Genomic DNA, 20,027 nt, shown 5'->3' on the forward strand with positions numbered 1-20,027 from the left:
CATGCTTGTTTGCAAAAGAAAAGCCTCAGTCAGAGAACCAAGGTGGATTCCAGGATCTGGAAGAGTTTGAGTGATTTCAGCCTGCATGCTTTGGAGTTTTCTTCTCTTCAAATCTTAAAACATACTATCATTCTTGAGGACTATTTTTTGGTGGTTTTTGCTGAAAAAGTATTGAAGACTGTGTCAGCAGATTCAACTCAACCCATGACATTCTGTCAGCACTACAGTGCAATTTACCACTCAGTATGAGTCATACTGTTTAAAATGGCTGCTTTAGTGTTAAATTTAGCGCCTCCAAAACCAGAAAATCAACAAGATTTGAGGTGTGTTTTTGTCTAGAGACACAGGCAAGTTAAGTTCACTATGTTGCCTGTTCGTTCCAGTTTAGCAGGTGCTTATTTTGTTGCTTGCCTTTTCACTATGAAAACAAGGAATTGTTGTAAATTTCTTGTAAAAAATTTATGAAAGCATAGTTTTGATTACTTGTGGTGACTATAAATGCTGTACCTTTTCTTCTTTCCTATTGATATGACTTGTCAGTATTGTGTTACTAAAATTTGAGGCTTTAATTTCTAGACGACTCGCTTGATACAAGATCAGCCATCACAAGAAGAGCTTGAATTGCATACCCAACGGCCTCATTTTCTTGAGGATAATGAAGACCAAAGCAGGCGTTCATACAGGTATGTTATACTTTTAGGTTCTGTCACAGAATTCCCTCAATCTTTTATGGCTAGTAATTATATGCAACTAATGAAAACAATTTTCTTCTAATAGATGTGAGTATTGCAACAAGGGCTTTAAGAAATCCAGCCATTTGAAACAGCATGTTCGGTCACATACCGGTGAGAAACCTTATAAATGCCAGCTCTGTGGCCGTGGCTTTGTTTCCTCTGGAGTTCTTAAGTCACATGAGAAGACTCATACAGGTAACAAAGTAAACCAGCTCTTTATTAGCTTAAATAATTTTGGGTTTTGTAAATGTCCTGTATAAGTAAACTTAAACAAATGGCATGCTACTTATTTGTTTCTGTTACTTTAAGGAGTTAAAGCATTCAGCTGTAGCATTTGCAATACCTCCTTCACAACTAATGGCAGCCTTACCAGGCACATGGCAACTCACATGAGCATGAAGCCTTACAAGTGCCCATTCTGTGATGAAAGCTTTCGAACCACTGTTCACTGCAAAAAACATATGAAAAAACATCAGGCAGTCTCCTCAGCTGTAGCAGCAGCTACAGAAACAGGAGGGGGAGGTAAAATATTTAATTTTTACTCTTACAGTCCTTATTACGTTAGCAGTACAGATGTTTCAGTGGATTGCATGAGTGCTATAGCAATAGTGTTATAAATTAGCCTTCCAGCATGGATGATGTCTAACGTCCAAAACCATTGAAATTGTTCTGTTACCCAGTTATTTCAAGAAATCAGTTTTCCCAGAGTCTGTTCAGTGTATTCAAGGTATTGTATGTTACGTAGTTATTTTGGTGGCTCAATATAGTAGAAAATGTTTTGTCCTGAATTGCTTACCTGTATTTAATTACTGTAAAAATAAGAATTGTAAATCCAGCTTAATTTAAAAGAAATACAGACATGAGTAGTTAGACCTCTGAAAGAAATTGAAGTCCAAGCATGTAATGATGGCCACACGTCTAGTAATAAACCCTTCTATTTTAGTCATTTCACCTGACAGATTAAACAGATGTGCACATTTTTATTTTTTTTAATTGTTTTAATAGTTGCATGTGTTGAAGATGATGATGAAAACTCTGAAAGGACTACCAGAAAATCTCGTCCTGGTGTCATAACTTTTACAGAAGAAGAAACAGCAGAACTGGCAAAGATTAGGCCCCGAGAAAGTGCCACGGTCTCAGAAAAAGTTCTTGTCCAGTCTGCTGCAGAAAAAGACAGAATTAGCGAGATCAAAGATAAGCAAGCAGAACTGGAAGCAGAGCCCAAATATGCCAACTGTTGTAGTTATTGCCCCAAAAGCTTTAAAAAACCCAGTGATTTAGTCAGGTAAGGAATGGAAAATTCTTATTTTCAGTTTTCTGAATTGTTTAGCAACAGTTTCATAAGACTTTTTTTTTGTTTAAGCTAAAGTTTGATTCCTGTTTATGTACATTTTTCTTTTTCAGGACAACTAAAAAAATGGGTCAAAATGTTTTTTTTTATTCTGAGTATGCCTAAACTAGTCTTCTAAGATTTCTTTTCCTGTATCATTAGAATAATTATTGTGAACTTTTAGAATAAATTACTTTTTCTTCCGATAGGAATGATGTAGAAAAACGTGTAGAAGTCAATTATATAGGAATTCAATTCTAAAATTAGTAAGATACAGTTATTAGTAAGATATAGTTATTTAACTATTGCTGCAAACTCTCATGTCAGTTGGAATTCATGCATACATGTTCTCTGGAATTACTAGGCATGTTCGCATCCACACTGGAGAGAAGCCATATAAGTGTGAAGAATGTGGAAAGAGTTTCACTGTAAAATCCACCCTGGATTGTCATGTTAAAACGCACACAGGTCAGTTAGATTGTGAATGTCTGTATTTAGAAACTGGTTACTTCCTTGGCAAGCTGCTTTAACTGAATTTTTTGCAAGGAATGGCATGTTTCGCTATGATCTGGGAAATGGCACTGTGAATGGCAGGGCTAGGTGAAATTTGGTACTTATGGCATCATCATTACAGATGTCCACATTAGTAGCCTTATAAAGTCTTAGGTCATAGAAAAACTATGCCTGTATGTATCTGTAGTGTTTTGATTTTGCATCTGCTGTAGCATTTCAATGCTAAATGATTTTCCTGAGAAAGAAGGTCCAGTTGGAGGCTTTCATAAAATTAAGTTAAAGAAAAAGAAATTATAAACATTGCTGTTTGTGCTCCTAAATAGGCTGAAGAATAAAAATACAAAAATTTTAAACATTCAGTCATTTGAATCATAGAAATTGAATATAAACCTGATTTCTGTAATGTTTAGTTTTTGAAGTAGTGTCTTTGTATTCCTGAGAGAAGCTTGATTTTAATAATAGCATTTTGCAATCCCTAGTTTGCATAAATAGACAAAAAAAACCTCTTTAAATCATTCATATTTGTTTTTTTGAACTTCTATAATAAGCCAAGTCATAAACTAAGTGATTTCTAAAACTGACTATAGTTTTGCTGAGGTGCACTGTAAGTTTATTCTGGGTTTTTGGAGTATTCTTTGGGGGTTTTAATGTGGGAGTTTTTTAGTTTTGGGTTTGGGTTTTGTTTGCTTGTTTTCTTTGCTATTTTTTGTTTTGAGTTTGGGGTTGGTTTTGGATTTTGGTTTTGGTTTGTTTTTTTTTTTTTGTCGAGGGGTTGTTTTTTTGGGTTTTTTTGGTCTTTGTTTTTGTGGTGGTTTGGTTTTAAAAGCCAAAAAAAGGCAGAAAACTTTTAATGCTGTTGTATATAATTATTTTCTTTGTGGAAACTCCATTTCCAATTCAGTGAGTGTATTTGTACTTTCGCTGTTGTTTAATAACACTGGTGTGTGTGTTACACCAAATCTCTGGCTAGATTAGTATCTCGTCTCATTAGTAGCATATGCTAAGGGTAATGAAAAGAACAATGCAGGGATTTAATACTAGTCAGTATGTAGATATAAAATGAAACAGAATAATAAAGCTGCTGGAATGTAAAAGGAAATGATGATAGGACAAGGGGCAAGGAGTGCAAGCTGGAGCATAGGAGGTTCCATGTGAACAAAACGAAAAACTTTTTTCACTGTGAGAGTGACAGAGCCCTAGAACAGGCTGCCCAGAGAAGTTGTGGAGTCCCCCCCACTGGAGACCTTCAAAATGCACCTGAATGCATTCCTGTGTGACCTGCTCTAGGTGATCCTGCTCTGACAGAAGGGTTGGACTAGATGATCTTCCAAGGTCACTTCCAACCCCTAACATTCTGTGATCCAGTGAACGTCTGGGAATCCAAGTGCTGAGGAGGCTGAGATGAAACTTTTAATTTTCCAGTTGTATGAAGTGTTTATTTGAAACAACTTGATTAGTTAGGAAGGTGAGGTGACAAGGAAGAACCAAAAGTCACCAAACAGGATTCTGCATGAAAGCTTTAATAGCATATCATGTTTTAGCAATAGGAAAAAATTAAGATAGCCTTTTCTGAGATCCTAAATTCACTTGAAAATCAGCTAAAATTGTAAAGAAAAAAGCTAGTTAGTTGAAATTTATTCTGTTTAAATTGGTTTAGAATCTGCAGGAGGTTTTTTAATTGTTGGTACAGTGCTATTGATTTTTAGAGCTTTTAACACTCACCTGTCTGCTTTTAAACATTTTCAGGCCAGAAGCTCTTCAGTTGTCATGTGTGCACTAATTCTTTTTCTACAAAAGGGAGTCTAAAAGTCCACATGCGTCTGCATACAGGAGCAAAGCCCTTCAAATGTCCACACTGTGATTTACGGTTTCGTACTTCAGGGCGCAGAAAAACCCACATACAGTGTCATTATAAACCAGAGACAAAGAAAGTTAGAAAGCCTGTCACCCGTACTGCAGCTGAAGGGCTACAACCAGTCAGTCTTCTTAATTCATCCTCAACAGACCCTAATGTTTTCATCATGAATAACTCCGTTTTGACGAGTCAATTCGATCAAAATTTGCTTCAACAAGGACTTGTGGGCCAGGCTATCCTTCCTGCTTCAGTGTCAGGTAAAAATGGATGACTTTGGTGGTGGTGTTGAGGTCAAGTACTGAACTTTGCTTTCTGTTAGAGTTCAGAAAATTATGCCAAACACTACACAGGTAAGAGTCATATTGAGTTAATGGTTTGATGCATGGTGGTGACAAATAGAAATTGATTTATTGTAAGAATGAAGGGAAAAATATATGCAGTTCAGTTCTGCTGTGGTGTTACACTGCAGAAAGGAAGCAAATGAAGATAACAGGCAGCTGGAGTATTAGTTTAGTAATCTGTTTGGTAATATTCTGTTGCTTTTTTTCTTAAAAAGGAGAGAAGCAAACCAATTATTATGTAAAGTTTCAATTCCATAAGATTTAATTTGTATTTGGCTTTGGATCATGAAGCAAAAAAAGTCTTCTGCACTACTTATTTACATGAATAATGTGTGTTTTAAAGTGCATTTGCTCTGCTGTACCTGTGCAGTTAATAGTCTGAAATGAAAAGCAAAAATCCCACCCACACAAAACCCCAAAATACTTTAGTGATGCCACAATCTACTGGTGTAGGCATGTCTGTTAAATAAATAAATGCCAAGGATATGAAGTCTTGCCAATTGACAATGACCACAGCTGCATTAGCACATTAAATGTGCCACAAAAACCATACTTTGGCTTTGAGGCCAGCTGTCATAGAGTACCTGCACACTTCACATTGCAACAACCTTTTGAGAATTTGCTAACTTCTGAATTGCTCTCATGAATTGTTTCCTTAAGTGCCAGCTGGCCTCAGGCAAAGTGTGGACAAGGGACCATTTTAAGAGTAGAATAGTATTCAAGTGTCTGGAAATGTTCCCTGGTACTGTCTTGGCCTGTCTGTCATTTCTGAAAGTGAGACTTCAATCTGTGCTACTTTGGCATCTCTTTCAGTACATGTGGATGATTTTGAGGGTGTGTCCACAAATTCACAGTAATGTATCAGTTTCATATTTAACCCTAGCCATTCCAGTTTATCTGATTTCACATTAATTGTTGTCCAAAACCAGATACTGCTAAATGTTATTTGATACAGGAAGATACTGGTAGATGTTATTTGACAGGCACAGTTAGTGAGGTGCTAGTAATGAAAAGCTTGGATTTTTCAGTGAATGCAGTGAGGAGAAGTTCTTAGCATGTTTATATGTCCTAGAAAGAGAGAGGCATCTTCTTAAATTGAGATTAGTGATGTTGATTTTGCCCAGAGCAGGCATTTCTTGGGTACATTGTAAAGCAGATTTATTATACTAAAGGATTTTGCAGAGGGAAAGATAGGTAAATGTTTTTGAAGCATCAACCAAAGGAAACTGGTTGATCATACTGAAGCTGTTGGAAGAACAAAGTATGTCAAACACAAGGTGACTTTTCCCTTATATTCTCTCAAGACTTTTCTTTAGAGTCTGTTCAACTTTTGAAATGAGGAACTCTCTAAATTAAAAATATTTGGGGTTTCAAATGCTCGTTTACCTTTATTTCCATCAATGTGAGTACATAGGATGAACTTTCATAACTTCTTAAACAGTGTTTGTGCAAAAATGTGGCAGTAGCTTCTGTGTGTGTGTGTGTGTGTGTGTGTGTGTGTGTGTTCAGAGCATACACAGCATATGGGAGTGCTGCTGGTATTTAGGTGCAGCACACACTCCAAGGAAATGCCTACCAATTTTTTCACCCTGGAGAGGAAACTGTTCTGTAATATGCTGGCTACTAGTGATTAAATAATTAACAGTCCTTAAAGTACAGAGAACTTAGGAAGCCTTAAAATAGACAGTCATCTACTTGGAAATACTTTTCTCAGCATAAAGAAATGTTTGTGTGTGTGTCTAGCTTTTGTGTGTGCTTAATTTATAAAACTAAGCAAGCTAAAAGAGGTAGTCAGTAATGTTAAAAAGAAAACCATTATAATATAACTGTTTTCTTTGGTAGCTGGAGGTGACTTAACTGTGTCCTTGACAGATGGTAGCTTGGCCACTCTTGAAGGAATACAGTTACAACTTGCTGCTAATCTGGTTGGACAAAATGTTCAAATTTCTGGAATAGACGCCACCAGTATTAACAACATAACATTACAGGTAGGTTGCTCACAGTTTCTTGCTTCTAGTCTTGTAGAGTTGCTGTGAGGGCTGAAGGAAATTTAAAGAGTATACATAATTCTGGAAGAGTTCCCTTGAGTGAGGCACATGGCAATATCATGCTACATCAGTTGTACCTCGTCAGGAGACTTAAACAGTAACTGCACTGTGGGGTATTATTCTGGTTTGGTTTCTTTCATTTTTAATTTTTCAGGTATTTTTACCCCTCTGGCAGATTGCTTTAAAATCTGAATGTGTTTTATTTCCTTTTGTAACCATATTTTGTCTTTTCATTTCAAAAGCATTTTAGGGTTCCTTTCCAACCCCTCAAAAGGCACCTACGCAGAGCCCTCACAGAAACAAACAAACCCAAATTACTGCATAGAATGGATTTTTTTTCTAACATAAGACACCTGTATTATTTGGCAAGCTTTTATTATTTGGATTCACAATTTAAATTCCTGTTGAGCTTGTAAAATGAATGACAGAAAAAGATGAGATGATTACATTATAAAATTTTTATTTGAAATGACATGAAGGAATGATTTCATGTAGTTGGTGGTGTTTGATGAGTTTCACAGAGTTCTTGAAAGCTGGAGGAGACCTCTGGGGGTCAACAAGTCCACCCTCAAGGTCAGGGAAGGGACATCTTCAGAATTGCATTGGGCTGCTCAGAGTCTCTCTACTCAACAAGCTTTTAGCATAAAATAAGGAAAACTGTATTTTTAGTTTTGTTTTCCTTGACTCCTAAAGAGTAAAATGTTTGTCTTACAACTATTGAGAACAGCTATTTAACAGTGAAATGGGGCCTTAATGAGCCCTAGGAGCTCAAAAAATAATTTATGATATAATCTCCTCCCTGCCTTTTCACTTTCAAAGACCCAAAGACAGTGATAGGCATGATGTGCAAAAGTAGTATAGTACAGAGTGCCACCAGCGTGGGTACCTGGTGTCCAGCATGCTCATATATAGCTATGATCATGATTTCCCAAACATTTTGCTGAGGGAAGAATCTACAGGGAGAGCTGAATAGGCTGTTTACATAGTGACTTTGGAGACTGGCCATATGCAGACATTTAAATTATTATTTTTTTAATATTTAAAAAAGTTAGTTATACAGTTTAAATAGTATATATGCTCCATACGCAATGAATACAAATTCTGGATTTACATTAAGAATATTCACTTAACTTGTATTTCTGAACCTCAGACTGATCAGATTGAAAACTTACTTTTCAGATTGATCCAAGTATTCTACAGCAGACGTTACAGCAGAGTAATTTACTTACTCAGCAGCTCACTGGAGATCCCAATATGGCTCCACAGAATCCCCCCCTCCAGGCAACAGAAAACGCTGTGCCAGCTAATGTGGTTATTCAGCCTATATCAGGCCTGTCTTTGCAGCCCACAGTAACATCATCTGCTAACATGACCATAGGATCCCTGTCTGAGCAAGAGTCTGTGCTGACAACTAGTGCTAGTGGTAAGCAGCATCAACTGTGCTTGGAATGTCTTAATTTTACTTGTGGTATTGCCTAGAGTGAGATACCACCTTGCCCTCCCCAAATACCTCATTTAATAAAATAAGCATACTGCTCTTGTATGAGCATCTTCAGAAAATTTTACAACTTTGTATTACTGTTTTTGAATATAATTATTTCAGAAGGAGGTCTATATAATGAAAACACTGAAGAACATTTATAGTCTTTACAGAAATCTTTGTTCTGAGGAGCTTAACCTGAAGAGGAATAAATCGGTTATGAATACAATTTATTCTCTGGAGTACAAGTTCTAGCATGTTACCTTGGCTTTGTGTTTTATAGTACTTCAGAAATTAATGTATTAATTGCTTTAAATAGTTGTGTCTATTATAAAGAAAATGTCTTCATGGATTTTTTTTTTTTCATTTTTGTTTTTTTGTTCTACCTACTTCTATTTAGGTGCACAGGACATCTCTCAAGTCATGACTTCACAGGGTATGGTATCATCTTCAAATGGACAACATGAGATAATGTTGACCATAAATAATTCCAGTCTGAGTCAAGTTCTAGCTCACACTTCAGGTTCTACTACTACGAGCTCATCAGGAAGTCCTCAAGAAATCACTCTGACAATATCTGGTTGGTATTTTTGGTGATCTTTAATGGTATCAAATCTTCTGTTTATAAGACTATGCTATACAGGAGCATTTGATGATATTTTCACAGTCCACAGCTTTCCATTGGTATATTTTGTATATTTGTCAACTTCAAAAAAGTCCTCAAATCTGCTTTTGAAAACCAAATGCAGTTGCTTTGAGGACTCATGTTAGATTCATTCCCTGTTTTCTTCATAACCTTGTGTCAACACATGCTGATCTCAGTGGCAAAACTTGCATAACCAGTTCTTATTTCCTTACTGTGCTTCACGTGGGGTAGTGCAATTCCTGGCTAGTACTGGGACCAGGACCAGGCAGGGCAGGCATTGAAGATGAGTTGGTTTAATCTAGTTTTCCTTAAGTGTCGTTAGAACTATGTTCTAATAGATGTTACAATTGTTTTTTGAGGTGTACTGTTCAGTCTTTGTAATATGTAGTTAGTGCTTCAGGTTTCTCTGAATAAATATAGTCAGACTTTCTTACTGCCTCTAAGAGACTGGTTCGATATATACTATAAATATATTTCTATTTCCTCCAAAGATAGTTTGTATTTTAGTTTGTATTTTATATCATAATGTTTCTGTTGTACATTCAGTAGAATATTTAGTGCTTTTCTTTTTCCTTTTTCTTCTTTTTTTTCCCTCTTTTTTCTTTTTTCCAGTTACTGTGACATGTTTAATGTTTTAAGAGTCATGACAATAAAATCTGAGTTAGGGTATGGAGGTCTCTCACCTATGTTCGCTCATCTAAGAAAAATGGGAGTGTGGGTGTCCAACAGCTGACAGAATCTGCTTTCAATTTCTGTGTAGAACTGCAAACAAGAAAAAAAGGCAGGTGGTAGTAGTAGGGGATTCCCTTCTCAAGGGAACTGAGGACCGATTTGCAGAACAGATCCATCCCCACAGGGAGGTCTGCTGCCTACCTGGGGCACAGGTTAGTGACATTTCTAAGAGACTCCCTAGTCTGCAGCCATCAGACCATCACCCACTGCTGGTTATGCAGATTGGGAGTGATGAGGCAATGGAGTTAAATCCAGCTGGCAGCCAGTCACAAGTGGTGTTCCTCAGGGCTCAGTGTTGGGACCATTTCTGTTTAACATCTTTATTGATGAACTTGATGAAGACATGGAGCGTGTCACCAGTAATTTTGCAGATGACACCAAGATAGGTGGGAGTGTTGATCTTCATGAGGGTAGGGAGGCTCTACAGAGGGACTTGGATAGAGTGGATCAATGGGCCAGCGTTAATGGGATGAGCTTCACCAAGGCCAAGTGCCAGGTCCTGCACTGGGATCACAACAACCCCAAGCAACGTTACAGGCTTGGGGAAGTGTGGCTGGAAAGCTGTCTAGCAGAAAGGGACCTGGGGGTTCTAGGAGACAGGCAACTGACTGTGAGCAAGCAGTGTGTCCAGGTGGCCAAGAAAGCCAATGGCATCCTGGCCTGTATTAGCAATGCTGTGTCCAGCAGGACTAGAGAGGTGATTGTCCCCTTGTACTCAGCTCTGGTGAGGCCACACCTTGAGTATTGTGTTCAGTTTTGGGCACCTCAATACAAGAGAGATGTGGAGGTGCTGGAGCAAGTGCAGCCTGGACTGGAGAATAAATCTTAAGAGCAACAGAAGGAGCTGGGGCTGTTTAGTTTGGAAAAGAGGAGGCTGAGGGAAGACCTCATTGCTCTCTGCTGGTGCTGGTCTCTTCTCACAGGTAATTAGCAATAGAACAAGAGGGAATGGCCTCAAGCTATGACTGGGTAGGTTTTTAGACTGGACATCGGGAATAATTTTTTCACAGAATGAGTGATCAGGCATTGGAATGGGCTGCCCAGGGAGGTGGTTGAGTCACCAACCCTGGATGTATTTAAAGGTCATTTGGATGTGGTGCTTGGGGATATGGTTTAGGGGTGAACTTTTTAGACTGGGGTTATCGTTTGGACTTGGTGATCCTGAGAGTCTTTTCCAACCTGAATGTTTCTATGTTCTAAATGTTATTAATCTCAAGTATTTCTCTACCTCATATTGGTGTCTAGGTATGCATAATCACCTCTGTATTAAGAAAACAGATGAACCTCTGCATAGAAATCTGCATGTGTAGAGATTAATTTTGTATTTTGGTTGTATTCTACTTTTATTATTTTGTGGTCTCTTGTTTGTAGTTTAAAATAGAGTAGTAGAATAACATCAAGACAATTCCAGTTATAATAGGATTAATTTCTCTTTAGGGCAAGATCTTATTCAGCATAATTCTGGAAGCAGTGATCTGAATAGTGGCTTAAGGCTGACAGCACCAACCATGAACAGTCAGACTACAGGTGCTACATTAACTATAAGCAACGACCAGCTTCTTTCTCAGGGCACTTCACTAAATGCTTCAGGTAGGTTATAGTGATTTTCCTAATTAGAAATAATATTTTGTTAAAATATCAGACCAGGTGACCAAATATGAAACAGAATAAACTTGCATATTACGATTAAGGAACTGCATGGCTTTGTGTGTTTTCTCACTAATTTTAAATTGTTTAGGCCAATTTAAATGAACTTTACTCCACACAGAACAAAGAATGAAAACAAGACATCTAAAATTAGTACTTTGAGGCAGTTACAGAAATATTGAAAAACTGTTTTTATAAATTGGAAGAAGAAATTTGATACCTTTAATGCAGACAGATGGTAAAATATCCTTTATTTCAAATTTGCTGTAGTATTTCAATGTTGAGACTTAATGTGTATGAATTTCTACCTGTGTTTGTAGAGACACACAAACACATGCAGGTACACAGTTGCTCATGCTTTCAACCAGAGCCGCAGGGTTCACTGATTGCACAGCTTACTTTCAGCAAGTTGCACTAAGTCAGGCTGATATGTAAATAATTTTATTCACTCTTGCATAAATTTGTATTTCTCTGTCTTCTTTTTCCTTCTTCTGTCTCCTTCTTAGCTTCCTTTAGTGCTCATGTACATCTGTAAAGCAAATCTGTTTTGTTGTCATACTGGGGACTACCTCAGAGTATTCTGTGATATTTGAAAGTTAAGGCATGCTCTTGTGTAAGGAATGAGTACATGAGATAATAAAAAGAAACAATTGTCTTGTGCCATCTGCTCAGGTTTTTGAGTCTTATCATAAACTGAGAGTCATGAGGCCTCTAGCTGCGTGTTGGAGAATCTGTAATAAACTGCTATACTGTTGTTATAATCAAACTGTTATAAAATACCTCTTAATAATTAAATGGCCTTTTTAGCTACCATGGACTATCAACCATGTTGCTTGGTTAGGGTGAGAGTGTTGGATTATAGTGTTACCAAGTTTTGACTTTGCTGCCTTGAAGTGTATTTAATTGGTAATTCTGCAACTGGTCAGGCTACAGAAATGAGTAACCTGAAACATCATCAGGCTCTTTCCACAATGAGTCATGTACCATAGTAACAAAGTTGCTGCTTTGCAGAATTATGTCCATCAAGCTACATTTAGATACAATTTTTCCAATTTTGACATCTAACTCTGACAAATTTTGACACACGATTAGCTGTTTAACTGATGTATTTGCTTTGAAAATAAAGGCATAGCAAATGAGAAATAGAAATTACTGAGGTAAAACAAAAAAAGGTTTGCAGCTCAGAGTTTATAGATGTAACTTTTTTACTATTTTGCATTTTTTCCAGAACTTAATACAACAGGTGGAACAAACCTTCCTTCAACAACGCCCATATCTCAGTCTACGGTTTCTGCCCAGAATTTGGTAATGTCTTCATCAGGAGTTGGGGGAGATGGTAGTGTCACCTTGACACTGGCTGACACTCAGGGAATGTTGTCAGGTGGTCTGGATGCAGTTACACTTAATATCACTTCACAGGTAAGAAATGCTTTTCTAAACTGACAGATAGACTGTTGCTGTCTTTCAGGCCAGGAATCAGAGATTTTTATTAGAAATTAATTTTGTCCTATAACTATGTAATACTTGAAAGTTCAGTTAACTTTCCATCTTTCTGTCGACAGTGTGTTGACATTTGCATCTCTATGCATGAATTTTAAACAGAAATACAGATAAATGTGGCCTTTTATATTATTTTTTTTGAACGAATGAATGGATACTGTGTACTTCATTACTGTTCAGTAATTCAACTTAGTATTCCTAAACTTTTTATTGTTTAACATGGTAATGTTTTCTTTTCCTCCCTGTGGATGTGAGGATTGAAGAGCAGTTGCAATAATTCCTTTCACAGCAAATAACATGACAGAATCTAAATGGACTGCCTTTAATAAGGGGTAGTATCATAAAACATCTTACATGAAGAGTGCTGTATGTACTAGCATGTCCCCAGTAGCTTTAGCATTAGTTTTGCTATTACCTTAATTTAAGGTTTTTGTGATGTCATCAAGAGCCAAAGATGGCAAGTAAAATATATAGAGTGAAGAGGAGCCAAAAATAGTAAATAAATTTTCAGTTTCTAGTCTTTAAATATTAGGATCATTCTGTGCTTGGCATTTCAGTGCAGATTTTACGTCTGAAATTTTGACCTATTTCTTCTACTTTCTGGGCTTATCTGGACTTAAATTGTTTTTTCTTTCTTACTTTTGACCTGAATTAAAATGTGTAAATGTGAATGAAAAACTATTTGTCTAGCATAGGGTGTGATTAAACCTGGTGAAGCAAAGTCTGTGAGGATGATTATATGCTTCCCTCTGCAGTTTTGCTGTGGGAAGGGTGAGAAAAGACTTCTTTAAATAGCTCTTACAACACATTTCTGATTTCTGGCATCACAGAGTAACAAAAGAACATTTCAGACTTTGCAGTAATTTAAGAGATTACATTTGGCAGTGTTGGTGTTTATTAGTAATACACTATACCTAATGTTAATACAGGTGTAGATAAAAATGAAACCTTTTTTTGGGCACAGTCTATGTTGCAGGAATTGTGGTGGACAGGTAGTACATAAAGGTACTGCATTTCTTTTTCGTTGAAAAGTCTTTAATGTAGAAATAGAAGTGGTAATATGATACTAGTAATTGTGTGTCATAAGTAGTAATTTTGTACCTTGATCTCATGTGAGTTGGGAGTAGGTTTATTTAAGAGATTTTACAGAAGGAAGATACTGTGGGAACACCATGCAGAAAAGCAGAATATAGGGAGTTAAGTATCGGCTTCAAGGGAAGGCTGAAACATTCAGCAGTTGATGAAAGTCTGGAAGAAAATAATCAGAACTGAATCTACTCTACAGACTTCCAGCTGTTGCCACACTTAAACTGTTGGACTTAAAATGCAAAGAGAAAAGCAGAGAACAACAGTGTAGCATTTGTTCAGATAGGATTCTGAAATAATCCTTTTCAAGGGAAAAGAAAAAGTGCTTTTGAGGTATAAAATTAATTTATATGTTTAGAGTTAGCTGATTAAATGTAGTTGTTCTACCTTTTGGTTTTTTTTCTCCACTCTTTGACAGGGTCAGCAGTTCCCTGCTATACTCACAGACTCCAGTCTTGCTACCCAAAGTGGATCAGGCTCACAGCAAGTCATACTAGTGAGCCATACACCCCATTCAGCATCTGCAAACTCTGATGAAATAACATATCAGGTACATAAAATACATTTCTCTATCTTTTGCAGGTAAAGAATGTTATTTAACCAAAATGCTAAAATGTTTCCGTTATGTATCCTGAAGCAGGAGTGATGTCATTCTCAGATAATATAGAGAAGAGGTTCATTGAGACTTCTTGGGCACCCAGATTTGATTTTAAGCTTTGAGTTAAAAATCTTTTTCATACACCAAAAAGAAATGTGATTAGTAATGTCTTTCTTTCTATAAAATGCATAAGTGTGCTCTCAACAATTGTTCCAATTATATCCAATTAGATAATAAAACATAGTTGAGAGCTGGGGAGAATAATAGCACCTAATTACTACACCTTTTCCTTTCTCTTTTTGTAACAAAATTGCTTTAATTTTGGTGCAGCTGAAAGTCTTTTCAACTTCTCATGTATTTGAATTTCAATGGAAACTTTTATTTAGCTAATAGAGTGTTAATATTAGAAAAAGTTCAGGCCTCTGTTCTTGAAGACAAAATGAATGTATTCAACCAAACTGGTAACACAAGCTCTAAAATAGGAGAAATGCGAGGAGCAGGTAGCGACCCACAACCAAGCGAAGTGGTGAACTGGACTGGCAAGCAAAGGGCAAGATGTGGGCAAGTTGCAGCTGATGTGGGCTCAAGAAACCTCAAAAATAATGACTGGAGGGAGGGTGTCCTGCCTCAAACGTATGCATATGAATAAAGGTGCTGAGATAGAGACATAATAGAGGAAACTTCAACACTTTCCTCTGAGAATACATCACAACTGGGTGTCTCTGATGTGCTTGCACACTGCATCCAGCATGGGGAGGTATTAGACATCTGCATGCCGTTGCAGGGCTGCAGTTTAATTGGAATCAGAGGGAGAAGGTGCTACAGCTTACACAGCTGAAGCACTGCCATAGCTGGTTTCTGGAACTTTAGAGAGGACAGATTGGCAAGTCATCAGCAGGAATGTCTGGAGCTCTGCCTGAATGTAAGCCAACTGAGACCTTATGGGTAACGACTGGCAAGCAGGCCGATGTGGGTGATGCTATTGTGAATATTAGCCACCTGCTGCTGGTTGCTTGATTAGGAAAATAAAGAAGATGAGTTTTTTTTCTTGGTCGTGGGCAACCTGCCCTAGCTAACCATTATTGAGTATAGAAGTCAGACTAGATGAGCTCAAGAAATCCTTTCTGTCCTGAAGAAATCTGCAATTTGCAGTCCCTGGTCCACATGGATTACTTCAGCCTGTGTAAGATCTGCTGGATCAGTCACCCTCACCTCGGTCCCTGGGAAGTCAGTTGTGCAAATAATCTTAGAAAGCTTTTCCAAACACAAGGAACAAGAAGGTGATTGGGGTGGCCAGTGAGATTTATGGAAGGGAAAACATACCTGACTTGAGAGTGTTCCACAATGAGGTGACTGGCTTGGTGGATGGTGGAGAGCTATGTATGTGGTTTGTCTTGACTTAATGAGGCTTTTGATACTGCCTCCCATAACATCCTTGTAGGTAATCTGTTGAAGTATGCTAAATGGAATAGTGAGGTGGATTGAAAACTATCTGAACTGTGGGGTCTCAAAGGAGTTATGATCCATGGAATAAAGTCCATGGAGTAGTTAACAGACTGAATTGGTGTGCTGTGATGCAGAGAGGCCTCAACAGACTGGAAAGCTGGGCTAACAGGAACTTCAGGAAGATCAGCAAAGGGAAGAGCAGAATCCTGCCTTAGAAAAGGACATCCATGCAGGCTAGTGCACACAGAGAAGCAGGAAAGCAGCTTTTCAAAGAAAGACCAGGCTGGTCAGGAGAGTTCATCCTCCTCTCTTCTCAGCACCAGGGTGAACATACCATCTGGAGTGCTGTGTTTGGTCTGGGGCCACCCAGTATGACAGATGTGGATATACAGGAGTGAGCGCAGTGTAGTGCTACAAAGATGATTCAGGGATTGAAGCATCCAAAATCGGAGAGGCTGAGAGAGCTGGGAGTGTTCAGCTTAGAAGAGAGCAGGCTCTGTGTTCAAGGGTCCTAATCAACGTGCAGAAACACCTGATGGAATGGAGTAAAGCAGATGGAGCTAGGCTTTTCTCAGTGATTCTTGTCAGGGAAAGGACAAGAGGCAATAGGCATAAATCAAAATAATTCCATCTAAGCACAAAGAAACCGTATTTCACTGTGTATTTCATTCAAAACATACATGGTCGTGGCCCTGAGTATGGTCCAGGAGCATTGGACTAGACATTCTCAAGCCATCCTTTCCAACTTGAACTATTATCTATTTCTAATAAAGTCTTATTATAACAAAAATATTTATATTTGCATATTGTTAGGAGTCTGAGTTTGTAATTTTAGTGTTCAACTCATAGAATGGTAGGAGTTGGAAGGGACCCCCCTGCCAAAGCAGGATCACCTAGGGCACATCATACAGGAACACATCCAGGGGGGGTTTGAAAGTCTCTAGAGAAGGGACTCCACAACCCCTCTGGGCAGCCTGTTCCAGTGCTTCATCACCCTCATGGTAAAGAAGTTTTTCCCCATGTTGAGATAGAAATACTTGGTCAAGATGGATGGTTTAAAATTTGATGGGAACATATTTTTGTTCTCTCCTGAACTTAACGCTAGAATTTTGTGTCTTTCAATATGCGTTCTTTCATAAATCAGAATGCCATTTCACAAACTGGTTGACCTTTCAACATTTCACCCTTTTCCCGAGAGGTTCCAACTAGTGGCAAACAAGCACACATGGGCACACAGGATTTTTTTTGGTCATGTCTTTCAATATGTTTTCTATTGCATTTTAACTGTAATATGAATGATATTCTACTATATTTTGTATCTTTTCAAATTTGTTCTGTTCTGAATAATTCATTTAGAGTACTACTTCCTTTGTCTTTTCATCTTCATTCATTTCTTTCTATAAGTTACCAAATTTAAAATTTTTGTGTTTTTTAAAACTTTGGTTTTGTATTTATACCATTCAGGGAATTTTATTTGAAGAAAGTGCATTTTTTTCCAAATGTTTCTCACTGATTAAAACAAGACAAAAAATTCTATCCGCTTTCCATTGTGTTTCAGTACTTTAGGAACTTGGTGTTGGTGGCTCAGAGCTTCCTTACGAAAATAGAGTCCCCAGTGAAGAAACTGAACAAATGGAAAATATTCATCTTCTCTGTAAACTTAGAAAGATTTCCTTTTTTGTCTGAAATCTTTTTGGCAATGAATTTTCTTCAGTGAGAAATACGAGAATCATCTGAGATACTCAGGAATATAAAGCTGAGAATAGGAAAATACCGATGCAAGCATTAATAGTGTGTAAATGAATTTGTTCATTGTTGTTATATTTCTATTTTATTAAAGTGTGTGGCTGTTATTGTTAAGAGCAATAAAATACAGGCTAACATTTACATGCAGCTTATTTCCTTTGTGTCAGTAAGGGGAGATCTTGAGCAGACAAGTCAAGAGGTCTCCCTGCCCATGGAGGGGAGGTTGAAATAGATGGTCTCTAAGGTCCCTTCCAACCTAAGCTATTCAATGAAGCTGATTTTGAAAAATCACCAGTGTTGTGGGTGTGCCTATGAAATTATTTGATAGTGGCTTTGTAAACTCTTACAGGTGACAGAAGTTTCTCCTAATGTGACTAAAAGCAGTCAAGCAGAAAAAGAAGGTCGCATGCATCAGTGTTTTGAGTGCAGTCAGACCTTTTCTTCAGCCACCATGTTGATGCACCATAGCAAAGAGGTTCATGGCAAGGAGAGAATACACGTTTGCCACATCTGCAATAAAGCCTTTAAGCGAGCAACACATCTCAAGGTATTTGGTAATAGCAGATGACTGTTGTGTTAATTCCTACTTTTCTTTTGTACTTTTTGTGATATTAATGGAAGCTCTCTGTTATCCTTTTACCTTTGCTTTCCCAGTGTGGAAGAGGGATTCTAAATGGTAATGTATACACAGATGGAGAACTCTCTGGTGGAGCACGGAGGGGATTTTCATACATACAAAATGAAAAACGTTAATGCTTGTCATGCAAATAATAGTGTCAGAAAAAGATTTCACTTACTATATTCGCTTATGTATGCCATCACTACTACGTTATTGCTGTTGTCTAGTGATATTTTCTATGTAGTTTTCTCTAGATTATAAACAACCTTGACACTTCCAAGTATTTTAAAAAAATGGATTGTAGAATCTTCCTATTGGGAAGATTGGGCAATACTAGGCAAGTGTCCAGGCCAGTATCCTACCTCAGAGATGCTAAAAGGCAGTGATTCAGAGAAGTGCTTTACTTTCCAGCCAGAGGCAATGTCTTTGTATAAAGTAGCTCTTAGGAGAGCTTTTTAATAGATTTCCTTTCACTTTAGTATTATATTTTAAGGAAGTACGCTCTGTGAAGTTCACCCTTTTGGAGTGTTTGTGTCAGCCACGCTATTGATCCTTGGGGAAATTGTCATAAAACATGGTGGTTAGCCTTTGATTTAGGAGAAATTTTTAGAAAAACAAAACAAAGCAGAAGAACAGCAACAGCATTGATAGTTGTTTTCCGTTAGTAATGATAACAAAACTCAAATATCAGTCTCTCCTTGTTTTTTTTAGAACTGACTGATGTTACGTATTTTTTCATAATTAAACATTGAGTTCTATTATATACTGGCCCCAGGTTAAAGATACGACTGTAGCTTCTTACCCTGGTATGGCTCTGAGATTATCCATTACTGCTTTTTCATGTAGACAATGGGGAAGTTGCAGTTAGAAGTCCAAGGGCAATCAAAAGAGACTTTCAGGGACAGTGTTCACCTCTGTCCTTCCAGCTATAGGGAATAATGAGGGAAGAAACAAGAAGAGCCAGCAGATCAATAACTGTCTTTGAGACCAGTGTCACTGACTGGGTTGTCTCCAGGACACAAGGCCTGCCGACTACTGGCAGGGTTCTTCTCTTTCAAAGGGAGGAATGAGTCATTGTGCAGGAGTTAGTAGGGCTCATTTAAACTAGATTTGAAGTGGAATGGGATAAAAACAAACCCAGTAGAGATAAGCCTGAGGGTGGCACAGCAATGTTTGAGGGAAGATGTGCTAGTGAGGTCCTTCAGTCTGCGCCACAGCGTGCTGAGTATACTGAAGCACATTTGAAATGCCTCTGCTACTAATAATGTGTGCAGCAGCCTAGCCATGTCAGTGGAGATAGGGGATAGAGATATATACAGCAGCAAAGATGCAAAGTTAGTTGATGTGTGAGAACAGTGAATTAGGGGTTTTCCTCCCAAAGAGGTGTCAGGATCAATAGGCCAGCTGAAGTGCATCTACACAAATACATGCAGCATGGGCAACAAACAGCCACAGCTTTTTATCAGGTAGTTGTAGAGAGTGAAAAGGTCACCCCCAAGCCTCCTTTTCTTGAGGCTAACCCCAGTTCCCTCAACTGCTTCTCATAACACCTGTGCTCTATATCCCTCACCAGCTTTGCTACTCTTTTTGACACACTGCAGCACCTCAATGCCCTTCCGACCTTGGTACTTGAGGTGTTGCCTCACTGCTGCCAAAGAAATGCTATGTATGTCTATGAAGAAGTTCTTGATCTTCAGAGCATTGTG

At 37.9% G+C, this 20,027-nt stretch overlaps 1 protein-coding gene across 1 annotated transcript in view; it reads left to right on the forward strand.

Moving 5' to 3' along the window:
• The window catches only part of ZNF236 (zinc finger protein 236), a 64,901-nt gene that overhangs the window by 38,762 nt on the left and 6,112 nt on the right, over positions 1-20,027 (forward strand). The window contains exons 17-29 of the mRNA XM_054381781.1: positions 577-683; positions 778-929; positions 1,044-1,256; positions 1,740-2,019; positions 2,429-2,532; positions 4,324-4,689; positions 6,616-6,761; positions 8,001-8,244; positions 8,702-8,881; positions 11,117-11,269; positions 12,555-12,745; positions 14,331-14,462; positions 18,052-18,249. Of these exons, the coding sequence (XP_054237756.1) occupies positions 577-683; positions 778-929; positions 1,044-1,256; positions 1,740-2,019; positions 2,429-2,532; positions 4,324-4,689; positions 6,616-6,761; positions 8,001-8,244; positions 8,702-8,881; positions 11,117-11,269; positions 12,555-12,745; positions 14,331-14,462; positions 18,052-18,249 (2,466 nt within the window). The remainder of the gene's footprint in view (positions 1-576; positions 684-777; positions 930-1,043; positions 1,257-1,739; positions 2,020-2,428; positions 2,533-4,323; positions 4,690-6,615; positions 6,762-8,000; positions 8,245-8,701; positions 8,882-11,116; positions 11,270-12,554; positions 12,746-14,330; positions 14,463-18,051; positions 18,250-20,027) is intronic.

The sequence above is a fragment of the Indicator indicator genome, chromosome 6 (genome assembly GCF_027791375.1).
Source record: "Indicator indicator isolate 239-I01 chromosome 6, UM_Iind_1.1, whole genome shotgun sequence".
NCBI lineage: Eukaryota > Metazoa > Chordata > Aves > Piciformes > Indicatoridae > Indicator > Indicator indicator.